At 33.1% G+C, this 21,275-nt stretch overlaps 1 protein-coding gene across 1 annotated transcript; it reads left to right on the top strand.

Moving 5' to 3' along the window:
- Positions 1 to 7,511: 7,511 nt before the first annotated feature.
- On the top strand, positions 7,512 to 13,369 carry LOC130972974 (probable glucan endo-1,3-beta-glucosidase A6). The gene is made up of 4 exons (XM_057897332.1): positions 7,512 to 8,082; positions 8,199 to 8,834; positions 8,997 to 9,659; positions 13,064 to 13,369. Exons 1-4 carry the CDS (start codon positions 8,025 to 8,027, stop codon positions 13,099 to 13,101), a joined length of 1,395 nt encoding a protein of 464 aa, XP_057753315.1. The 5' UTR covers positions 7,512 to 8,024; the 3' UTR covers positions 13,102 to 13,369.
- The last annotated feature ends 7,906 nt before the right edge of the window (positions 13,370 to 21,275 follow it).

The raw sequence follows: 21,275 nt of genomic DNA, 5'->3' as shown, positions 1-21,275 counted from the left end.
ACTTAGCTTTTGAGGAGGAAAAAACTTGGCCAAGAAAGTCGTGACCAGCTTATCCCAAGAGTTCAGGCTATCTTTAGGTTGAGAGTACAACCATACTCTGGCTCTGTCTCTTACAACAAAAAGGAAAAGCATAAGCCTGTAGACCTCGGATCAACCCCATTGGTCTTAACAGTATCACAGATCTGCAAGAATTCAGTTAACAACTGAAAAGGATCTTCTGATGGAAGTCCATGAAACTTGCAATTCTGTTGCATCAGAGAAACTAATTGAGGCTTTAGCTCAAAATTGTTTGCTCCAATGGCAGGGATTGAGAGGCTTCTTCCATGGAAGTTGGAATTTGGTGCAGTAAAGTCACCAAGCATCTTTCTTGCATTGTTGTTGGGTTCGGCCATCTCTACTTCTTTTTCAAAAATTTCAGTAAAGTCCTCTTCAGAGTGTTGTGTTTTAGTTTCTCTTAGCTTCCTCTTCAGAGTCATTTCAGGTTCCGGATCAGCATCAATAAGAATGTTCTTATCCTTGCTCCTGCTCATGTGAAAAAGAAGAGAACAGAAAGGAAGAGGAATTATCTATGTCACAGTATAGGAATTCCTTTATGTGAGTAAAAGAAGAAAAGAATAGAAGAAGGAGAAGAGAAAAATTTGAACACAAAGGAGAAGAGAGGGTTCGAATTTTAAGATGAAGAGAAGTGTTAGTAAATGAATAAATAAATAGAAGGAGATGAGAGAGAGGAGATTTCGAAAATTATTTTTGAAAAAAGGTTAGTGATTTTCGACAATTAAGAGAAGAAATAAAATTAAAATTAAAATTTGAAACAATTTGTTAATTAAAAAGAATTTTGAAAAAGGGTGAGAAATTTTCGAAAATTAGAGAGAGAAAAGTAGTTAGGTGATTTTGAAAAAGATAAAAAACAAACAAAAAGTCAATTAGTTAGTTGAAAAAGATTTGAAAATCAATTTTGAAAAGATAAGAAGTTAGAAAAGATATTTTTGAAATTAAACTTTGAAAAAGATATGATTTGAAAAGATATGGTTGAAAGAGATTTGATTGAAATTTATTTTGAAAAAAAATATATTTGAAAAATAAATTTAGAAAGATTTGATTTTTAAAATTAAAATTGATTACTTGACTAACAAAAAACTAAAAGATATGATTCTAGAATTTAAAGATTGAACCTTTCTTAACAAGAAAGTAATAAACTTCAAATTTTTGAATCAATCACATTAATTGTTAGTAAATTTTTCGAAATTTTGAAATGAAATTAAGAAAAAGATTTTGAAAATAAAATTTTTTCGAAAATATTTAAAAAAAATAGAAAAGATTTGATTTTTGAAAAAGTTTTGAAAAGATAATATTTTTAAAATTGAAATCTTGACTTGACTAACAAGAAACAACTAATTTTAAAATTTTTTGACTAAGGCAACCCAAAGATTTTGAATTTTATGAGAGAAATAAGGAAAAGATATTTTTTATTTTTTTATTTTTTAATGAAGAAAGAGAAAAACACAAATATGACCCAAAACATGAAAATTTTGGATCAAAACCAATGATACATGCAAGAACACTATGAATGTCAAAATGAACACCAAGAACACTTTGAGGATCATGATGAACATCAAGAACTTATTTTTGAAATATTTTCAAGAAAAGAAAAACATGCAAGACACCAAACTTAGAAATTTTTAATGATTAGACTCTAAGAATTCAAAAATGCATATGAAAAACAAGAAACGACACAAAACAAAAAAATTAAAGATCAAACAAGATGACATGTCAAGAACAACTTGAAGATCATGAAGAATGCAAAGCATGAAATTTTCAAAAATTTTTTAGAAAAATAAAAATATGCAATTGACACCAAACTCAAGACTTGACTCTAGACTCAAACAAGAAACACAAAAATATTTTTTATTTTATGATTTTAAAATTTTTTTTCTTTTTTTTGGATTTTTTGAAAAGTAATTTTGGAAAAACGAAAACAAAGAAAAATTTTGAAAGATTTTTTAAAACTTTTTGAAAAGAAAATTACCTAATCTGAGCAACAAGATGAACCGTCAGTTGTCTAAACTCGAACAATCCCAAGCAACGGAGCCAAAAACTTGGTGCACAAAATTGTGATCTTCAATGGCGCCAACAACTTGGTACACACAATTGTAATATCACTCTTTTTCACAACTTTGCACAACTAACCAACAAGTGCACTGGGTCGTCCAAGTAATAAACCTTACAGGAGTAAGGGTCGATCCCACGGAGATTGTCGGCTTGAAGCAAGCTATGGTTACCTTGTAAATCTTAGTCAAGTGGATTCAAATGGTTATGGAGTTTTAATAATTAAAATATAAATAAACAGAAAATAAACATAGAGATACTTATGTAATTCATTGGTGAAAATTTCAGATAAGTGTATGGAGATGCTTTATCCCTCTTGAATCTCTGCTTTCCTACTGCCTTCATCCAATCTTTCATACTCCTTTTTATGGTAAGCTGTATGTAGGGCGTCACCATTGTCAATGGCTACTTCCCATCCTCTCAGTGAAAAAGGTCCTCTACGGTTTTCCGCATGGCTAATCAGATGTTGGTTCTCGATCGTGTAGGAATAGGATTTACTATCCTTTTGTGTCTGTCACCACGCCCTACAGTCGCGAGTTTGAAACTCGTCACAGTCATCCCATCCCGGATCCTACTCAGAATACCACAGACAAGGTTTAGACTTTTCGGATCTCAAGAATGCTGTCAATGGATTCCAGCTTATACCACGAAGACTATTATCTCACGGAATGGAAGGCTTGGTTGTCAGGCAAGGCAACCATGCATCGTGGACCAGGAATCTAAGAGATACATACTCTAGCTTTCGCAGGTAGAACGGAAGTGTTTGTCAGGCACGCGTTCATAAGTGAGAATGGTGATCAGTATCACGGATCATCAATTGGATATCTTAGAATAAGAATAAGCATGAATTGAATAGAAAATAGTAGTAATTGCATTAATACTCGAGAAACAGCAGAGCTCCACACCTTAATCTATGGTGTGTAGAAACTCCACCGTTGAAAATACATAAGTGATAAAGGTCCAGGCATAGCCGTGAGGCCAGCCCCCAATGGCATATGAATTCGAAATTAGGAAAAAGGACCCCTAGTACAATAGTAAAAAGTTCTATTTATACTAAACTAGTTACTAGGGTTACAAAAATAAGTAAATGATGCAAAAATCCACTTCCGGGCCCACTTGGTGTGTGCTTGGGCTGAGCATTGAAGCTTTCACGTGTAGAGGTCTTCCTTGGAGTTGAACACCAGTTTGTAACTTGTTTCTGGCATTTAACTCTGCTTTGCAACTTGTTTCTGGCGTTTAACGCCAGAATAAGGCAGAAAGCTGACGTTAAATGCCAGTTTACGTCGTCTAAACTCAGGCAAAGTATGAACTATTATATATTACTGGAAAGCCCTGGATGTCTACTTTTCAACGCAATTAAAAGCGTACCATTTGGAGTTCTGTAGCACCAAAAATTCTATTTTGAGTGCAGAGAGGTCAGAATCCAACAGTATCAGCAGTCCTTTGTCAGCCTCTGAATCAGATTTTCAAGTCCCTCAATTTCAGCCAAAAAATACCTGAAATCAAAGAAAAACACACAAACTCATAGTAAAGTCTAGAAATGTGAATTTTGCTTAAAAACTAATAAAAATATACTAAAAACTAACTAAATCATACTAAAAACTATATGAAAAAAATGCCAAAAAGCGTATAAAGTATCCACTCATCAGTTATCTAACCATCTCTTTGCATGGTTTCTTACAGCAAAGAGAAAGAGTAGTATTCAGTAGACATCCTGATCCACCCCTTCAGTGTGTACTATGTCAGCAATTTGTAAGAAATTTGCCAGAAATTCAGTAGGCTCTTCCTGTGGAAGTCCAGAATACTTGCAGTTTTGCTGTACCAGAGTAATGAGCTGACGGTTTAGCTCAAAATTACTTGCTCTAACGGAGGATATACTGATACTTCTCCCATAGAAGTCAGGAGTAGGGGCTGTATAGGACCCCAAAGTTCTTCTGAAGTGTTTATTCCCATTTGGGTTCATGGTGAAGGTAGGTAGGAAAATTCGAATAAAAATAAAAATTAGAATTAAAATATTTTTGTTTTCATTTTATTTATTTATTTAATTCGAAATACAAGAATGGAATTAAAAGCGAAAATTAGAAACTTTAGTTGTCTTAGCTTTTAAGTAACTAAAAAGAATTGAAAATTAATTGTGATTTTAAAGATGATTTTCAAAAATAGAAGAGAGAGGAATTAGTTAGGAAGTTTTGAAAAAGAGGAAAGAGAAAGGAGAGTATTAAAGAGATTCCAAACTTTAAAAATTAAAACAAGATAAAATAAGTAACTAATTATGAAAGATTTGAAAATAAGATAAGATAGAAGATTTGAAAAAGATTTGATTTTAAAATTTTGAAATTTAAAATTGGAAAGAAAAAGTCAACAAGATAAGATATGAATTGAAAAGATTTGAAAAATATTTGAGTTTGAATTTTGAAATTGAAACAAGGTAAGATAAAGATTTGAAAATAAGTTGAAAAGATAAGATATGGTAAAGATTTGAAAAAGATTTGAAAAGATAAGATTCAAAATTTAAAATATAAACTTTACTAACAAGAAAACACTAAACTTAAAATTTTTTTAAATCAAAATAAGAAAAGAAACAAGATTTTCAAAAATTTGACTAAAGATAAAAGATTTATTTTTTATTTTTCGAATTAACGAAGAAAGAGAAAAATAACCAAAAGACACCAAATTTAAAATTTTTAGATCAAAGACACTAGTTTTTCGAAAATTATAAAGAAAAACACCAAAAGACACCAAACTTAAAAATTTTAAGATCAAAACAAGAGAAGAAACAAGAACAACTTGAATACTAAGAAGAACACTCAAGAACAATTTTCAAACATTTAAGGAAAATAAAGAACACACAAGGGACACCAAACTTAAGAACTGACACTAGACTCAACCAAAATACAAAGAAAAGATGGATTTTGAAAAAGTTTTTGAAGAAAAAAACAAAAGACACGATTAAAGAGTTACTGAACCTTAAACTACCTAATCTAAGCAACAAGATAGTCCGGTAGTTTGTCAAACTCGAACAATTCCCGGCAACAACGCCAAAAACTTGGTGCACGAAATTGACTCTACAATATTCGCACAAACAAAGCGGCAAGTGCACCGGGTCATCCTAGTAATATCTCAGGTGAGTGAGGGTCGATCCCACGGAGATTGTCGGATTGAACAAGCAATGGCTATCTTGTAGATCTTAGTCAGGCGGATGAAAATATAGTTGTTGTGGAAAAACGCCTAAAAATAGAATAAATAAAGTATTACTTAATTGGTGTGAAATCAATGATGAGAGAACGGTTGAGGTTTCGGATATGCTTCCTCCTTCTGGATCAACTTTTCTCACTGTCTACTTCAACTTATGATGATTCATTCCATGGCAAGCTGAAAGTTACTAACACCAGGTCAGTGGTCATTAATCTCCTCTACTTCAGATTAAACGCCAGGTTAGTAGTCATCCAATCTGAATGGGGGTGAAGCTCCTGCAGTCCATTCCCTTAGTGATCCTACTCAAAACGCCACAGATAAGGTCGGATCTTTCAGATCAGAGAATACTGCTTCATGATTCTAGCCTATACGGTAAAGGCCTAATCGCCTAGTACCTCGGCTGAACTGATGTCTCCAAGTCCCCAACGAAGTCATGAATTTAAGAGATGTATAATCAAGCTTGTGATTCAATACTATCCCGTCAAGGACTCGCAAGAACCCATGTAGAATAAGGATGACGGTCAAGTTACACTCCCAATTCATTAGAATGAAGAACGAAGATACATCTTAGAATAGAATCAAGCATAGATTGAAATAGAATAGTGATATTATTAATCCATAAGAATCAGTAGAGCTCCTAACCTTAACCTAGGAGGTTCAGTTGCTCATACTGTAGAAAAGTAATGAAAGGTTCGAATGGGCAAAGATCTCTAACAAGGGTAATCTTTATTCTATATATACTAGTCTAGCAACTAAAGATGATAGAAATAGGATAAACTAGGCTGATAGTGCGAAAATCCACTTCTGGGGTCCACTGGGTGATTGTTTAGGTTGAGTTAAGGGTAACTCCACGAGCTAGCATCCTTCTTGGGCATTGAACGCCAGCTTTGGACTCCCTTTTGGGTGTTGGATGCCAGCTACTCCCTTTTGGGCGTCCAATGCCAGGAAGTGGGTGAAGTGCTGGCGTTGAACACCAGTTTTGGACCTTCATTTCCAGAGCAAAGTGTGAACTGTTATATATTACTGGAAAGCCCTGGATGTTAGCTTTCCAATGCCATTGAGAGCGCGCTATTTGGACTTTTGTAGCTCCGAAAATGCTCCTTCGAATGCACAGAGGTCAAAATCCGACAACATCTGCAGTCCTTTCTCTATCTCTGACTCATACTTTTCCAAAGCTCCTCAATTTCAGACAGAAATTACCTGAAATTATCATAAAACACACAAATTCAAAGTAGAATCAAAAAATGTGAATTTTGCACTAAATTCTATAAAATTATAATGAAGCTTAAACAAAACATAACAAAAACTATATGAAAATGATGACAAAAAACATATAAAATATCCGCTCATCACTATTTTAGCACCTATTTCCTGCAATTTTATACAATTCAAGTACTCAAAGTAATGTTCTCATAAATCTTTAAAATGTCATTAATATCACACTCTTTAAATCTTAACTTGCTTATTTCCAACAAAAATCAAATGATAATTAAAGCAAATGATACTATGCATCAGTGAATGTTACAGCTAATTTTTTTTAGAAATAAAAAATGATTGCATGTAACTCAGTGTAATGATTAATTGTTCTGTTTTTTCTGATATAATTTTTAATTTTTTTAATTTTAAATAATAAATCAAACTCTAAGATTTGAGAAATAATAAAAGAGCAATGTTACGTAGCCAGCACATTTAAAAAAGTTTATAATACTAAAATATAAATTTGAGACTCACATTTAAAAAAATTTTAAAATTATAAATCTAATAATATGAAAATTAAATTTGTGATTTTCATATAAAAAATACCAAATTTAACATTAGTAAAAAATACAATTAGAAGGGCAACCCAAAATTAAAAAGCGGCATTTGATTTGATGCAACAAGTGAACTATAATTCAAATAGTGGAAATGAATTCTCTCCAGATTTTTTAATATTTGAGAGAATAAAGTGTAATATCTTACTTTTAGTTTTATAAGTGGGACTAAAAATAAATAAAAGAGATAAAACAATGAAAGATGAGATTAAATACTAAATACCATCCAATTTTTTTTCACTGAAGATGATCCATTCGTTCAAATAGCATATCCTCATTTAAAAATTTTAGATTCCACTCTCACTCTAATTTTGTTTGAAAAAAATCTGCAGCAGTCGCCCAATCCCAACATGTGTCCAAATACAGCTTTTTCCAGGTGCGCTCCTCACCGAGGAAAAAAAGAGCAACGTTAAAATCTGTAGCAATGACCCAAAAAGAAACCTCACAATTGATAGGTGTTCGGTTTTACCCTTTTAAAATAAGCAAAGGCTCTCAATTTGCCATCGTCTGCCCAATTGAAGGATGGATTATCTTTGCTCTACAGCTTCCATTTTGTCAAATCTAGAAAATTCGAAAAAATTTAAAACCAGCAACTTTATTAAATTTTAGACAACGTATATAGCCTTAATATTGATTTAAAATTATATTATATCCATTGTGTGAGAGAATCTTGATAAATAAAGCTATTTGGTTCCGGATCTAAACTTTTGTGTTGTTGCTAAGCAGCTTCCATTTCGTCTTTTACACAGAAGAAAAAAAATTAATTAAATGAATTATATCCAGTTGGCTTCAGAAACCACAGTATTAAACACGATTCCGGTCAAACAAGTCAGATCACTGGATTTTTATTTTCAGTAGTAGTGTTTCCACTTTTACACAGTAAACAAGCTTGGAAAGCCAAAAAAAAAAAAAATGGCTATGCTTCTTATTATTCCACTGTTAGTGCACTCCATCCTATTCACCATTTCAAGTAAGCACCTTTCTACTCCTTCTCACTGAATTTCCGATATGTGTTTTGTTCATTTATTATTGGAGCCGTGTGTTTTGTAGAGTGATTAACCCCTTTTTGATTTACTCCACGTGCAGGTGCAGTGTTCTCACCCCAGCCTGGGATCTGCTACGGCCAACTAGGCAACAACCTTCCACCGCCATGGAAGTCAGTGGAGCTCATAAAGTCCCTCAAAGCGAAGCGCGTCAAAATCTACGATGCCACGCCGGAGATTCTCCACGCGCTCAAAAACACCACCATTCAAGTCTCCATCATGGTCCCCAACGAGATCATCTTCAACGTCTCCACCAACAAGACATTTTCCGACCAGTGGGTTCGAAACAACGTAGTATCATTCTACCCACACACCCTCATCCGCTACCTGCTTGTCGGCAACGAAGTCATCAGTAGCACAAAGAATGACACGTGGCAGCACCTCGTCCCCGCAATGCGCAACATCAAGCGCTCCCTCAGATCCTTCCACATCAACAAAGTCAAGGTGGGAACTCCATCTGCCATGGACGTTCTAGAATCCTCCTTCCCACCCTCAAACGGTGCGTTTCGCAAGGACATAGCTGCTCCCATAATGAAACCAATGCTCAAGTTTTTGGACCGCACCAAGTCCTTCTTCTTCCTTGATGTGTACCCGTTTTTCGCCTGGGCTTCGGATCCCACAAACATAAAGCTGGAATACGCGCTTTTCGAATCCAAGAACATAACCGTTAGTGATTCAGGTAAAATATCAAATTTAACATATTACTAATTTAAATGAATTAACCCATTCTACAAATTTTCTACTAAGTTTGAACGATCTTTCTATTTAAATATTGTTACGATTTGAAATATACATATAAATATATACTATACAATATTGAAATTTTCCAATTTCGTTGCAGGTACAGGTCTTGTTTACTCAAACCTCTTCGATCAGATGGTAGATGCTGTTTACTTCGCCATGAAGCGGATCGGGTATCCGAATATTCGGATCTTCATTGCGGAAACGGGTTGGCCAAATAAGGGGGACATTGACCAGATCGGAGCCAATATTTTCAATGCTGCTACTTACAATCGCAATTTCGTTAAGAAAGTAATGACTAAAACCCCGGTTGGGACCCCGGCGCGACCAGGTTGGGTTCTTCCATCTTTTATATTCGCGCTGTATAACGAGAACCAGAAACCAGGTTCGGGTACGGAGCGGCATTTCGGGTTGTTGTTCCCGAACGGGTCAATGGTTTACGATATTGATCTTTCGTGGAAGACGCCGGAGTCTGAGTTCCGGGCATTGCCGGCACCGGAGAACAATGCGACGTACAAGGGGAAGATATGGTGCGTGGCGGTGCGTGGGGCAAACGAGACGGCGGTGGCGTCGGCATTGTCATACGCGTGCTCGCAGGGAAATAACACGTGTTACCCGATTCGAGCCGGGAAACGGTGTTTTAAACCCGATTCACTGTACTGGCATGCTAGCTACGCGTTTAGTTCATACTGGGCGCAGTTTAGGAAGACTGGTGGAACTTGTTACTTCGATGGGCTTGCCACGCAAACTACAAAGGATCCAAGTACGTGTTGTTCTTTTCTCTCTCTCTCTCTCTCTCTCTCTCTAGAATTCAGATATTAAATTACGGTATATAACTGTTGGCAAAGTATTTAATGGAGGTCTATATGAGGTTCCATATATCTAAAATATTTATGAATTTGTCCCCATCTTATTATTTTATTGGTAATAAAATTTTAAAAAATTTAATAACAACCTCATACATATATCTTGGCTGATTTTCGCACAACTGAAAACACTAAAATTGAGCTTTAAACAAGCTCAACTAAACTTAACTACCAATTCCAATACCACCAACTTCATGCCAATCACAAGAATTTAAATTATATGCATTCAATTTACCATAATTAATAATTAGGGCTCATAAGTACACTAAAGCACAAAGATTTCAAGGTAGCTTACCTTATCCGATAATATTAGAAGCAAAATCTAACAATGACCTAATGTTATATTATCTCTAAACAATCAAAATAAAAAAATCTACTTAATGACAAAATCTAAAATAAAAAAAGTATTAGGATAGAGAACTGGACAAAAAATTGAAAGTTCTTTATAACCTTGTTCCCATAAAATTGAAGAACTCGATAAGAGATTCGTGTAGCAACAAACGGCATGCAAATTAGAGCTTCGTAGCTCAAATTATAAGCTTGAAAAGATTGATGATGAATAGTGCAAGGGTTTCACTCTTCACTCTCATCTCAGCTGCTGTTTGTGTGTTTAAGGAGGCATGAATGAGCTGAAATGCTGTTAATGAAATTTTTATATATTGAGTTTGGGTCCAACTTAAGTCCCATTCAACCCTTTAGTGTTTCTGGTTTATTTGGTTCAACTTTAGGCTAAACCCTTTAGAATTAGTGTCCAATTTTTAATTCTAAATATTTTTTTAATTTATTTTACAGTTTTTATTATTCTTACACAGTATCGAATAGACTTTAAATCGTTACTACCGACTAATTTATCAGTACATGTTTTTATGCAATTTTTCACAAAAAATTACATTTTCTCACTCGAAAAAATTCACTAAATTCAAATTTTATTTTTAATTTTTTTAATTAATATTTCTAAATTTTCGAACTTATTTCAGATAATTTAATTATTATTTCATTTTAATTAAAGGGATAATTAAATTTTAATTCTTACAAAAAAAAAAACTATCAATAGAAACTAATGACATGGTGATTATTTTTACCAAAAATTCAGAGACAAGTTCAATTCACCAAAATCCAATAAACATTATTTTTCTATTATTGTTTTTTTCTAGCAAACTGAGAGTTTTTTAAGTCAATAATTCACATAATAGTTTTAACAAGCTTAATTTATAAGTAAACAAAACTCTGGTACCAGTACCGCCAACCGTTCGTCAAAGATGAAGTCATGAAGGTAGATGATATCTCTGTTTTTTCTACTTTTAATTGTATGAGGTTAAAAGTTAATTTCTAAAGTGTTGTGATTCAATAAATAAATACATCAAAATAAATTGGGTCAATTTTACAAATATTGTCAACAGTTCCATCAAATGGAGCTGGCATGGACAACTCCATCGAATACTTTGCCATAACTGTTAGTCTGTTTAGCTGTTTTAACTTATGCTTTGTGATTTCAATTTTACCAGGCTTTATTATTATTTGGTTTCTAGGTAGTAAGGTTAAAATATCTGACTAGGCAATTAATATTTTTTTTCAAACAATAATACATTTTTAACCTAAAGTTTTTCTTTTTACGTTTTAGAATTTTTTTAAAAAAAATCATAAATCCTAAATCTTTGCCTAAATATTGAATGGATAAAATATATTTTTTATAAAATTTTTGTAAAAGGTTTAAAAATATTTTTAACATTTGATTTATTTTAATTTTATTTCTAATGTTTAATGAAATTTGTAAATTAAACATGCAAAAAAATTTATATTGAACACATATTTTTTACCAATACATAGAATTTTTTAACTTGAAAACTATTTTTTTTTTTTACTATAAGGACAATTTTTTTAAAATGAAACACACAAGAAAAACATAAAAAAAAAATTTGAAGAAAATAACTACACATAAGTATTTTTACAGCAAAACACATAAATTTTTTCAACTGAGCATGAAAATTTTATTTTATTTGATTTTGTTGACTTACTGCTTCAATTATCTTCATTGATAATCATAAAAAAAACTTTATATTCTTCTTTCAAGTACCCTTGATGAAAAGAAATCATGGACATATCACATATTTCATAGTCTTTGTTCTCAATTTGATTGTTGATAAATTGGTAGAACACGTGCATGTATTACCTTCAATGAACTATCAAAACAAAATATCTGTTGGCAGGTATCCATGAATATTAAGCCTTTTAAAAATATATATATAAACATAATAAAATTTAATACAATTCAACCAAATGTATTAAAATAACACAATTCCAACCTAAATTTAATATAATCAATATACATGTAATATTTATAACATACAAATTTAAAAAAAAAATGAAATAGAAATTTTTTTTACAAATGTTAGAAATGAATTAAAATTACATAACTATATATATACATATTTATTAGGGCATTTAAATAATAAATTCTTTGTGGGAATTTCATGGGTTCCCATGGAGTGGATTTCCATCCCTGTGGAGATTTTGCGGGTCAGCGTTAGTTTTCCGTTGCGGATAACTGGGGGTATATGTTTTTTGGCCATCCTCATTTGAGACTTTAGAGCACCCAAAGAAAAATGCAATAAAAGAAGAATCAGTAGCAGAACGTATGTGATTCATGTGATAGGAATGATTTAAGATTAAGGGATTAATCTGATTTTATAGGATTTAATTACTAAAAAAATTTATTCATGTAGCACTGTTATTCTCAAGAAATGTTTGTTTTGTTTGAGTTTTTTTTTTTTTTTTTTTTGGTGACTTAAATTTTTTTTGGTGACTGTTTGAGTTTTTATTTGAAAAGATAAAATTAAATAGAAATTACTGTAAAATATGAAACCCGCATTTGCATTTAACCTCTAATAATAGGTGGTTAAAACTAGACCACTTTAAAATTTTAATAGATTAAAATGACCTAACCATGGAGATGAATATTTATTGGGATAAAAAATCTTAGTGATTTATTTTATTTGTCACATTTAGCCAACATTAATCTCGTTTTCCATCTTTATCTCTAATTTGAAGTAAGTTTAAGAAAAAGAACAAGTACAAAATTAATTGTATTAATAGAAGTTTTTATTTTTTGTTTTTGAAGATATTTTATGTAGTTATATAATTTTCTATTATTATATCTTTTAACCGGTGTAATTTGAATAAGTCAGGTATGTCCTTTTATAAATAGGATAACAATTTTATATAAAATGTTTCAACTTTTTAAAAATAAAATGAAACTCTATTCCGAATGTTCCCCTCTAATAGAATGTTTTCACATTTGTAGGTTACGGATCTTGCAAGTTCCCAAGTGTAACACTATGAAGGAGTCAACACAAGAAAATGAAGATATCATTACTACACCATTTAATAACTACTACTGCTGCTGCTGCAACATTAGGAACTTATTATTCCACCATTTTGATATCCGTTTAATTGCTTTCATTTCATTAATATTTTGCTCCTCCTCTCGGCAGCAATATGTGCCCACCACTCCACCGGGGAGGAATTCACAGTAAGCAATGAGCTCAATAATTTATAGCCATGATTTGACACCACGTTGTTTAGAATAAGTAGTCACGAGCTATTATAATGTTCTTGTTCACTTTTTGGCTTTTTGCATTACTAGCATTGTTGCAAAAGAATTTATTTGTTTTGCATAGTTGAAAAAGGGATGTGTCTAAAATATTCAGGTTTAAAAATGGGACATCAACATTCCAATTAAATTCAAATTACATGTAACTTAATAAAGTATTATTTTTATTCTTAACATTTAGGCTAAGTCTCAAATAACATATAATTTATGGATGTTCTTACTATTACTGAGCAGGCAGATTGGCCCAAATAAATATTTTAGGATAAAACATTTTTATAAACTAGAAGTAACCTAATATTACATAAATCACTCAAAACAAAAAACATTATATGGATACTTTTAAGCATATATATATATATCAATTCGATTTACATAGTAATAAATCGAATTAATATGTATCGAATTACATGGAGCATTGCATTTAAATATAAATAGAATTCGTATAATTCGAATCCATTATTATGATACTAGATTCGATTTATTATTGCACAACATATATATAAATCGAATTATAATTGTTTTATCCAATATTTTTTATTTTGAAAAAGATTTAAAAATATTGTTATCAAATTTTTAAGGTGTCATTATGCTTTCTTTCACTTTTGGAATCGAAGCGTAATAATATATTAAGGTATGTCTAAAATGAGTTCAACAATTATGTGCTTATTAAATGAGTCACATTTATATAGATCATTAGATTTTATTAGATAAAAATCAAAGGCTAATATAAAAGAAGAGCATTGATGGACTCTAATAAATATAGAATATTCTAATACATAAATAAATATTTTAAATGAAAATATTTTAATACACAATATTTTAAACGACAACAAAATCTTTTATTCTTAAATAATTAAATATAAAATATATAAATATAAAATATATGAGTATTTTTTATTTATTAAAATTAATTATTATGTAAAATTTTTTATAATATTAAAAAATTATATTAAAATAATATTTTAAAATATAACATAAAAATATAAAATAACTAAAATTTTATTTTATATTAATTGACAAATAATTAGATTATTATATTCAAAATTTATTAACTAACTACTTTTATTAAAAATATTATTATATAATATAATTTTTTATAAAAATATTTTAAAAATATAATTTATTTAAAATATTATATATAATACATAAAAATATTAACTTTTTCATTTTTCTTAATTTTTTTAGAAAACAGAATAAATAATATAATTTTAAATACATACCTAAATAAAAAAGTTAATATTTTTATGTATTATATATAACTTTTTAAATAAATTTTACTCATACAAATATATAAAATAAAAAATTATATTATATAATAATATATTAACAAAGTAATTAGTTAATAAATTTTAAATATAATAATCTAATTATTTGTCAAGTAATATAAAATAAACTTCAATTATTTTATATTTTTATGTTATAATTTAAAATATCATTTTAATATTATAAAATAAAATTTGCATAATAATTAATCTTAATGAATAGAAAAATTTATATTTTTTGTATTTATTTATTTCATATTTTTTAGAACAGAAATTTTCTATCTTTATATAATAAAATATGTGATAATCTTCTTTATATATATATATATATTAGGAGTGACAAAACGGGTCGAATCCGTCAGGCCGACCTGCCAAACTTGTTAAAAAGGGTGGGTTGAGTTAGAATTTGAAACCTGTCAAATTAAAAAAATTTGCCAAATTATGTATATATGTTTCAATTATGTGATTTTATTTATTTTGTTTCTATTGATAAATATTATTTTGAATAATTTTATTGAAGTTAAAAATTAAAAAAAAAAGTAAAAAAATTATGTTATAATTTGACTATTTTTTATTTGTATTTAATTTTTTAATTATTATTTTTTAGTTAATTATAATTAATTTTATTTTTCAAAACAAAATTAATAAAATCAAACGGGCTAGCCCGCCGACCTGCCAATCTGCCATAAAATGGAGTGGGATAGCATTTTAAACCCACTTTAGTGGAGGGGCAGACCGGACTGTCCCATTTATAGTGCAGGCCTAGGCGAGGCGGGGAGAGTTGGGCAGACCGGCTCGCTTTACCACCCCTAATATATATACTATCTATTAATTTTTTATATATTAAATAATTATAATCGTATAATAACATTGAAATCAGAAAATATATTAACAGTCAAATAATTTAAAATATCATTTTAATATAATTTTTAATATTATAAAAAAAATTTACATAAAAATTTTGTGGGTTTGACGAATATTTTTAATTTGACAGGTTTCAAATCCTAACTCAATCCACCTTTTTAGCCAATTTGGCGGATCAGCTCGACAGATTCACCCCGTTTTGCCATCCATATATATATATATATATATATATATATATATATATATATATATATATTACCACATATTTTACTATATAAAATAAATAAATACAAAAGAATATAAGTTTTTTATTCATTAATATTAAGAGATTTCTGAATTCAGCCAAGTTCCTCTATTGCCACTTGCCTTGCTCTGTTATTTTGTCTAGTGCGCTTCGCACCTCTCCCTAGTTAAATTGTTCTTGCTGCTCCTTCCTCATATGCTCCCAATTCCCTTGGAGTTGCTGAATGTTCTGGTTGACTTGGCTCCATTGTTGTTGCTGAGTCTCTTTGAATTGATTGACATCTTTCCTCAAGTGGTGTAGGTCTCCCTTCATTTGGTGTACATTTCCTTGCAATTGCTCCCAGTTGAATCCTTCTGGAAATTGTTGATATTGGTAGTGTGGTGGTGGTTGAAGTGCCAGGAAGTGAGGTTGCTCTTCTGCCTCTTCCTCTTCTTGTTGTTGTTGTGGTTCATGAGCATGAGCTCTTCGCTCTCTAGCCCTGTTGAGTGAGTGGACAGCCACCACTTTGGCTATTTTTTGGCAATTATGAACTTGTCTTGCTTCACAAGCACTTCATCAATGATCTTTTCAACTCCAGCCTCATCACATAGCCTCTGTATATGATGCACGGAAACTTGTCTCTCAACAAATTTCTCTTCGGCAAGTACACCAAATTGTCGTCAAGTAAAAACTCACAATAGAGTGAGGTCGAATCCTACAAGGATTGATTGATCAAGCAACTTTAGTTGGAAAGATGTGCTAGTTAAGCTAAACAGAAATTGAATTGAGAATTATAGAAAATTAAATAGCGGGAAAGTAAAGTGCAGAAAGTAAATTGCAGAATCTTAAATGGGAATTTGGGGAAATGAGCATGAAGATAAATGGCAGAAAGTAAAGAGAATGGGTAAGATCAGAAATGGGGGATTTATTGGGCTTAGAAGATGTTGCATTCTCCGGATCAAATTTATTCTCATCTCTTCCTCAATCAATGCATTCATTGATCTCCTTGGCAATCTTAGGTGATTGGATCCCAATTCCTTGGACGTTAGTAGTGTTAACGTTAAGTGAAAATGTGGGTTCGAGAATGTTAGTGACGATCACCTTTTCTACTAACGTTTTAACCCACTAATGATCCACATTAACTTCAACATTAGTGGCACTAACGTGACCACTAACGTTGCCTCTTGGTCCTTCACAAACGTTATTGGCGTTCACCTTTTTCAATAACGTTGGCTCTTGGGTCTTCTCCCCAAGTTAGAGTTCACGTTAGTGTAACTAATGTGACCCTTAACGTGGGAATGCCTAAGCTTCGAGAGCATTAGTGACACTTACCTTTGTCACTAACGCTCCAAACGCCCCTCCTTCCCACGTTAGAGTTCACATTAATTGGATTAACGTGACCATTAACGTGGTGGTGATTGCCATCTCCAACGTTAGTGACAAAGGTGAGTGTCACTAATGTTGGCCTATCATGCTTAGCTCCACGTTACTCTTCACGTTAGTGGTCTTAACGTGACCACTAACGTGGGCACTCTTGGCTTAGTCCAACGTTAGTGACAAAGGTGAGTATCACTAACGTTGGCGATTGCTTCCTCCCCCCACATTAGAGTTCATGTTAATTGGATTAACGTGGCTCTTAATGTGGCTAAATGTGCCTTTGTGGAACGTTAGTGGCATTCAATTTTACCACTAACGTTGGAGCTCCTCTTTTCCTCCACGTTAGCTACCACGTTAATGTACTTAACGTGGCAACTAACGTGGGCTATGATGGCGTCGAAGGCATTATTGGCGATCACTTTTTCCCTTAACGCTACAAGCTTGTCCCCATTCCACGTTAGTGGTCACGTTAATTAGCTTAACGTGGCTCCTTCTTGCTTCCTTTGTCCTGAAATCAAGCAATTAAAGTGCATCAAAGCTCTGTTCCAAGTCATGAGATTATGCATCATCAATTATATCATTCAATTCCTGCCTAATTCTCATGAAATCATGTAAAGTTCACAATGTTTGCTTGAATCAAGGTGTAAGTGTATTTTCATCCAAAACTTGCTTAATTACTAAGAAAATGCATGAAATTATCCTAAAACAGTAAGGAAAAGGTCAGTAAAACTGGCCAAGGTGCCCTGGCATCACAACACCAAACTTAAAGCTTGCTTGTCCCAAAGCAAGTACTGAAACATAGGAAAAATGAATGAAAGAACAAGATAAACAATCCATTGTTATAGAAGTCAAGTTCTTGGTTTATGGGGTTTCATGCATAGCAACTTAGGTTCATTCCTTTACTGGTCTTCAGGTCCTTATACTGCCCTTGAATACTTGCTTGACTGCATCCTTTGAGACTTCTTATTTATTGATCCTCCCTTTTTTTCCAGTGTTTATTGCATTCTTTTTATGCTAAGTGCTCTGTAAGAGGGCGACTCTTTAAGATAAGCTTTTAGCCAACACTCCCGAACCAGTTGGTTCAAGGTGCTAGATGTTGAGACACCTAAGGACTTACTCCCTCAAGTCTCTTTCCTCCTGACATGCACACCACAGGCACATGGTTTGTTATTCTTTTCTTTCTTGAGTCCTTGGTGTCCAGCACCTCTTTGGGTTACTAAGTGCTCTGTAGCAAAGTTTGCTCTTGATAGTGGACTTTCAGCTGATAATCCCGGGTTAGTTAACCCAAGTTACCAAGTGATAAGGCACCCCTAGGAGCTTATTCATCCAAGCATATCCCTTGCACAGGAACACCACAAACACATCCCTCAATATTCAAACCCTTGGTGCCTAGCCTCATTTCTTATAACTTTTCTTTCCTTTTTATGCTCTTATTGTTCTTTCCCTTTTTCTTATTAGGATCTTGTTAATTGGTTAGTCTCAATAGGATGTGTTCCAAGCATGTGATTTAGAGCATATAATTGCCTAATTACCTTGTTGGTGAATCAACTTAGCTAATTAATTACCATACCACAAACTTAAGAACTCACTTCACAAGATAAACCCACTCTTGTTTTTCACAACATTTTCTTTTTAATTGACTTAAAAGGACAAGCATACATATAAGCAAGATGACAACGGAAAGATAGGGACTTAGACCAACACACTTAGACTTAAACATTGAAATTTTAAAGGCAGAATTGAAAGTTCCTAAGCTACTATGGAAGCATGTTCTATTTCATACATGATTTTCGTTATTTAAAACTTGAAAAAGATAAAACGAAGAGGGAACTCCACCACCTTTTACTTATTGGAATGCTCATGCTCTCTCCCTTGTTTGTCCTCTTTATGTCCACTTGCACTTCCTTGCATCCGATTCATTCTGCCTTTTTTCCAATCTTCCAGTGCCTTCTTTACTGATTCATGACTCTTTTTGGCTCTTTCTCGTTCAACTCGTGCTAATTCATACTTTACGTCCTCATACCTTATGATCCCAAGGTGCAATATAGACATTTGTCCGACTAAGTATCCGAGCCTGGCTTGAGTGTTTACATGGTAACCGGTTTCACTCATATAGACTCCTTCCGAGAATGCTCTGTATTCATCGAAAAGATCTGCCTGTACTCGTTTTTTCTGATGCATCTCATGAATGTGTGCACCTTGATGTGCTTGGATGTTGATTAGCTTTTGGATGGCTTCTTGTTGTTGATCTTGCTTTTGGTTCAACTTGTGGAAGGATTCATCCCACTGTCTCCCTTGTTCCAGTTGCTGCTCCATCAATTGCTTTTGCCATTCCCCTTGTTGGTTCATCCATCTAGAGAGTGATTCTTCTTGGCGATCCATCATTTGCAGTTGAAGCTCCTTTTGTGCCCCTTGATTCTCCATGTATTGCCTAGACAAGCCATCAATAGCTTCTTGTAATTGATGCATGTCTAATGTGGCTGGGGCTTGTTCCTCCAGATTTCATCTTTCTTCCACTTGATGGGCTGGCCTCTTTCTTAGTCTTTGTTGAGATAGCGGAGGTGCAACGGCATGCATCCGTCGAAGGGTAATTGGGACGCCGACTTTTATCCACTCGGGGTTTCCATCTTCAAACACCACCCCAGCCTTTTCACACAAACGGAAAATGGTGCTGGGGTAGCCTAACCTTCCTCCAGAATCATTTTTCTCAGCAAACTTCCAAATGCCCTGAGCTATGAGTTCGTGAACCTTGATCTCTCCCCTCTTGAGTTTACATTGTACCATTGTTGCTCTCTTAAGGTTTACCTCTGAGTTGTTTTCGGCGAGGAGGATGGATCTCCTTACAATTTCGAACCACCCTTTTGCTTTAGGGGTGAGATCCCCTCTCTTAATGAATTTGGGTTTCTTATGAGAATCTCTTACCTAATCTGCTCCTGGCATGTAGATATCTTCTACAATCTGGTTATAATTGGGACTGCTATCCAGTCTGGATTGATAGCTCTCTTCTGCGAATGGTATGATTCATAGCTTTAACACCCTCATGATGCTCATGGTACTAAAATCCACCGTCATCCCTCTTACGAAGCTTATGTATGATTCATCTGCTCTATCATACCTGACCGCATTTGTATAAAACTCTCTTACAAGAGTTGCGTTTACTCTTGTGACCGGATCAGTGAGGAGCTCACATATTCTCTTTACCACCTTTTCTGTGATTTCGGGGCACTCAGTTTTTGTGACTTGGAAGCCTAACTCATATATGATCTCTTTCTCAGCCATCAACCCAAATTGTAATACATGGTGAAAGGTTCTAAATTTCTTCTCATCAAAAGAGGGTTGCTCCATAGGCTCCTTACCCTTTCGCCTCTTGGAGTTTGATGATGCCATGAGTAAGAATTGGTAATGTGAAGGTGTAAAATTTTGGAAGAAAGAAGAAAAAGAGATGGAATGGACGGATACTTGAATATGAAGCAGTATAGAGTGGGGGTCATTTATATAGGAAGATGATGGGTGATTGAAGGGTGTGAATTGATGGTACGGCTTAATAGTGGACGGTTGGGGTTTGGCATTGGATGGGCACAAGGATCACTTCTTTTATGAGGTTCTTGGTTCAGTCTCCAAGGCTATCCTGCTCCTAATGTTGCATGGCAACACTTCCCAAGGTACTCCCATTGAAGACAAGTGTGTGATTCCTTTGGTGAAGTGACCGAACCCCCCCTTTTACAATTGGTTGTCCCTTCAATTTCTTCCAACATTCCTTTTAATATCCTTGCAAGACAAAAGAAAAGAGAGAGATTAGTTTGAATTGTGGCGGGAAAAAAATTTTTTGCTTTTGACTAACTAAGAGCCATTCATGAATGCAAACCAACCGACCACTCAAGTACTCATGCATGCAACGTTGGTGACACCAAACTTAGTTTGTGATCATGTGGTGAAAAAAAAAAGATTTGATTAAGGCTCTAAGGTTGACATAACATGAATTGTGTTCAAGCCCTCTTAGTGTGCCTTGAACACTAAACTTGTCATTCACTATATGCTGCATGTAGAGAGTCTTATAAGTGCTTGTCAAAGTTGATTTAGAATTCATGAACCTTGCTTTATTAACTACTATTAAAGATTAAAAGGAAAGGATATAGAACATGGGTTGCCTCTCATGAAGCGCTTCTTTAGCATCATT

The sequence above is a fragment of the Arachis stenosperma genome, chromosome 4, assembly GCF_014773155.1.
Source record: "Arachis stenosperma cultivar V10309 chromosome 4, arast.V10309.gnm1.PFL2, whole genome shotgun sequence".
NCBI lineage: Eukaryota > Viridiplantae > Streptophyta > Magnoliopsida > Fabales > Fabaceae > Arachis > Arachis stenosperma.
The sequence above is the reverse complement of the archived record's forward strand: the minus strand, read 5'-3'. Positions and strand labels throughout refer to the sequence as shown.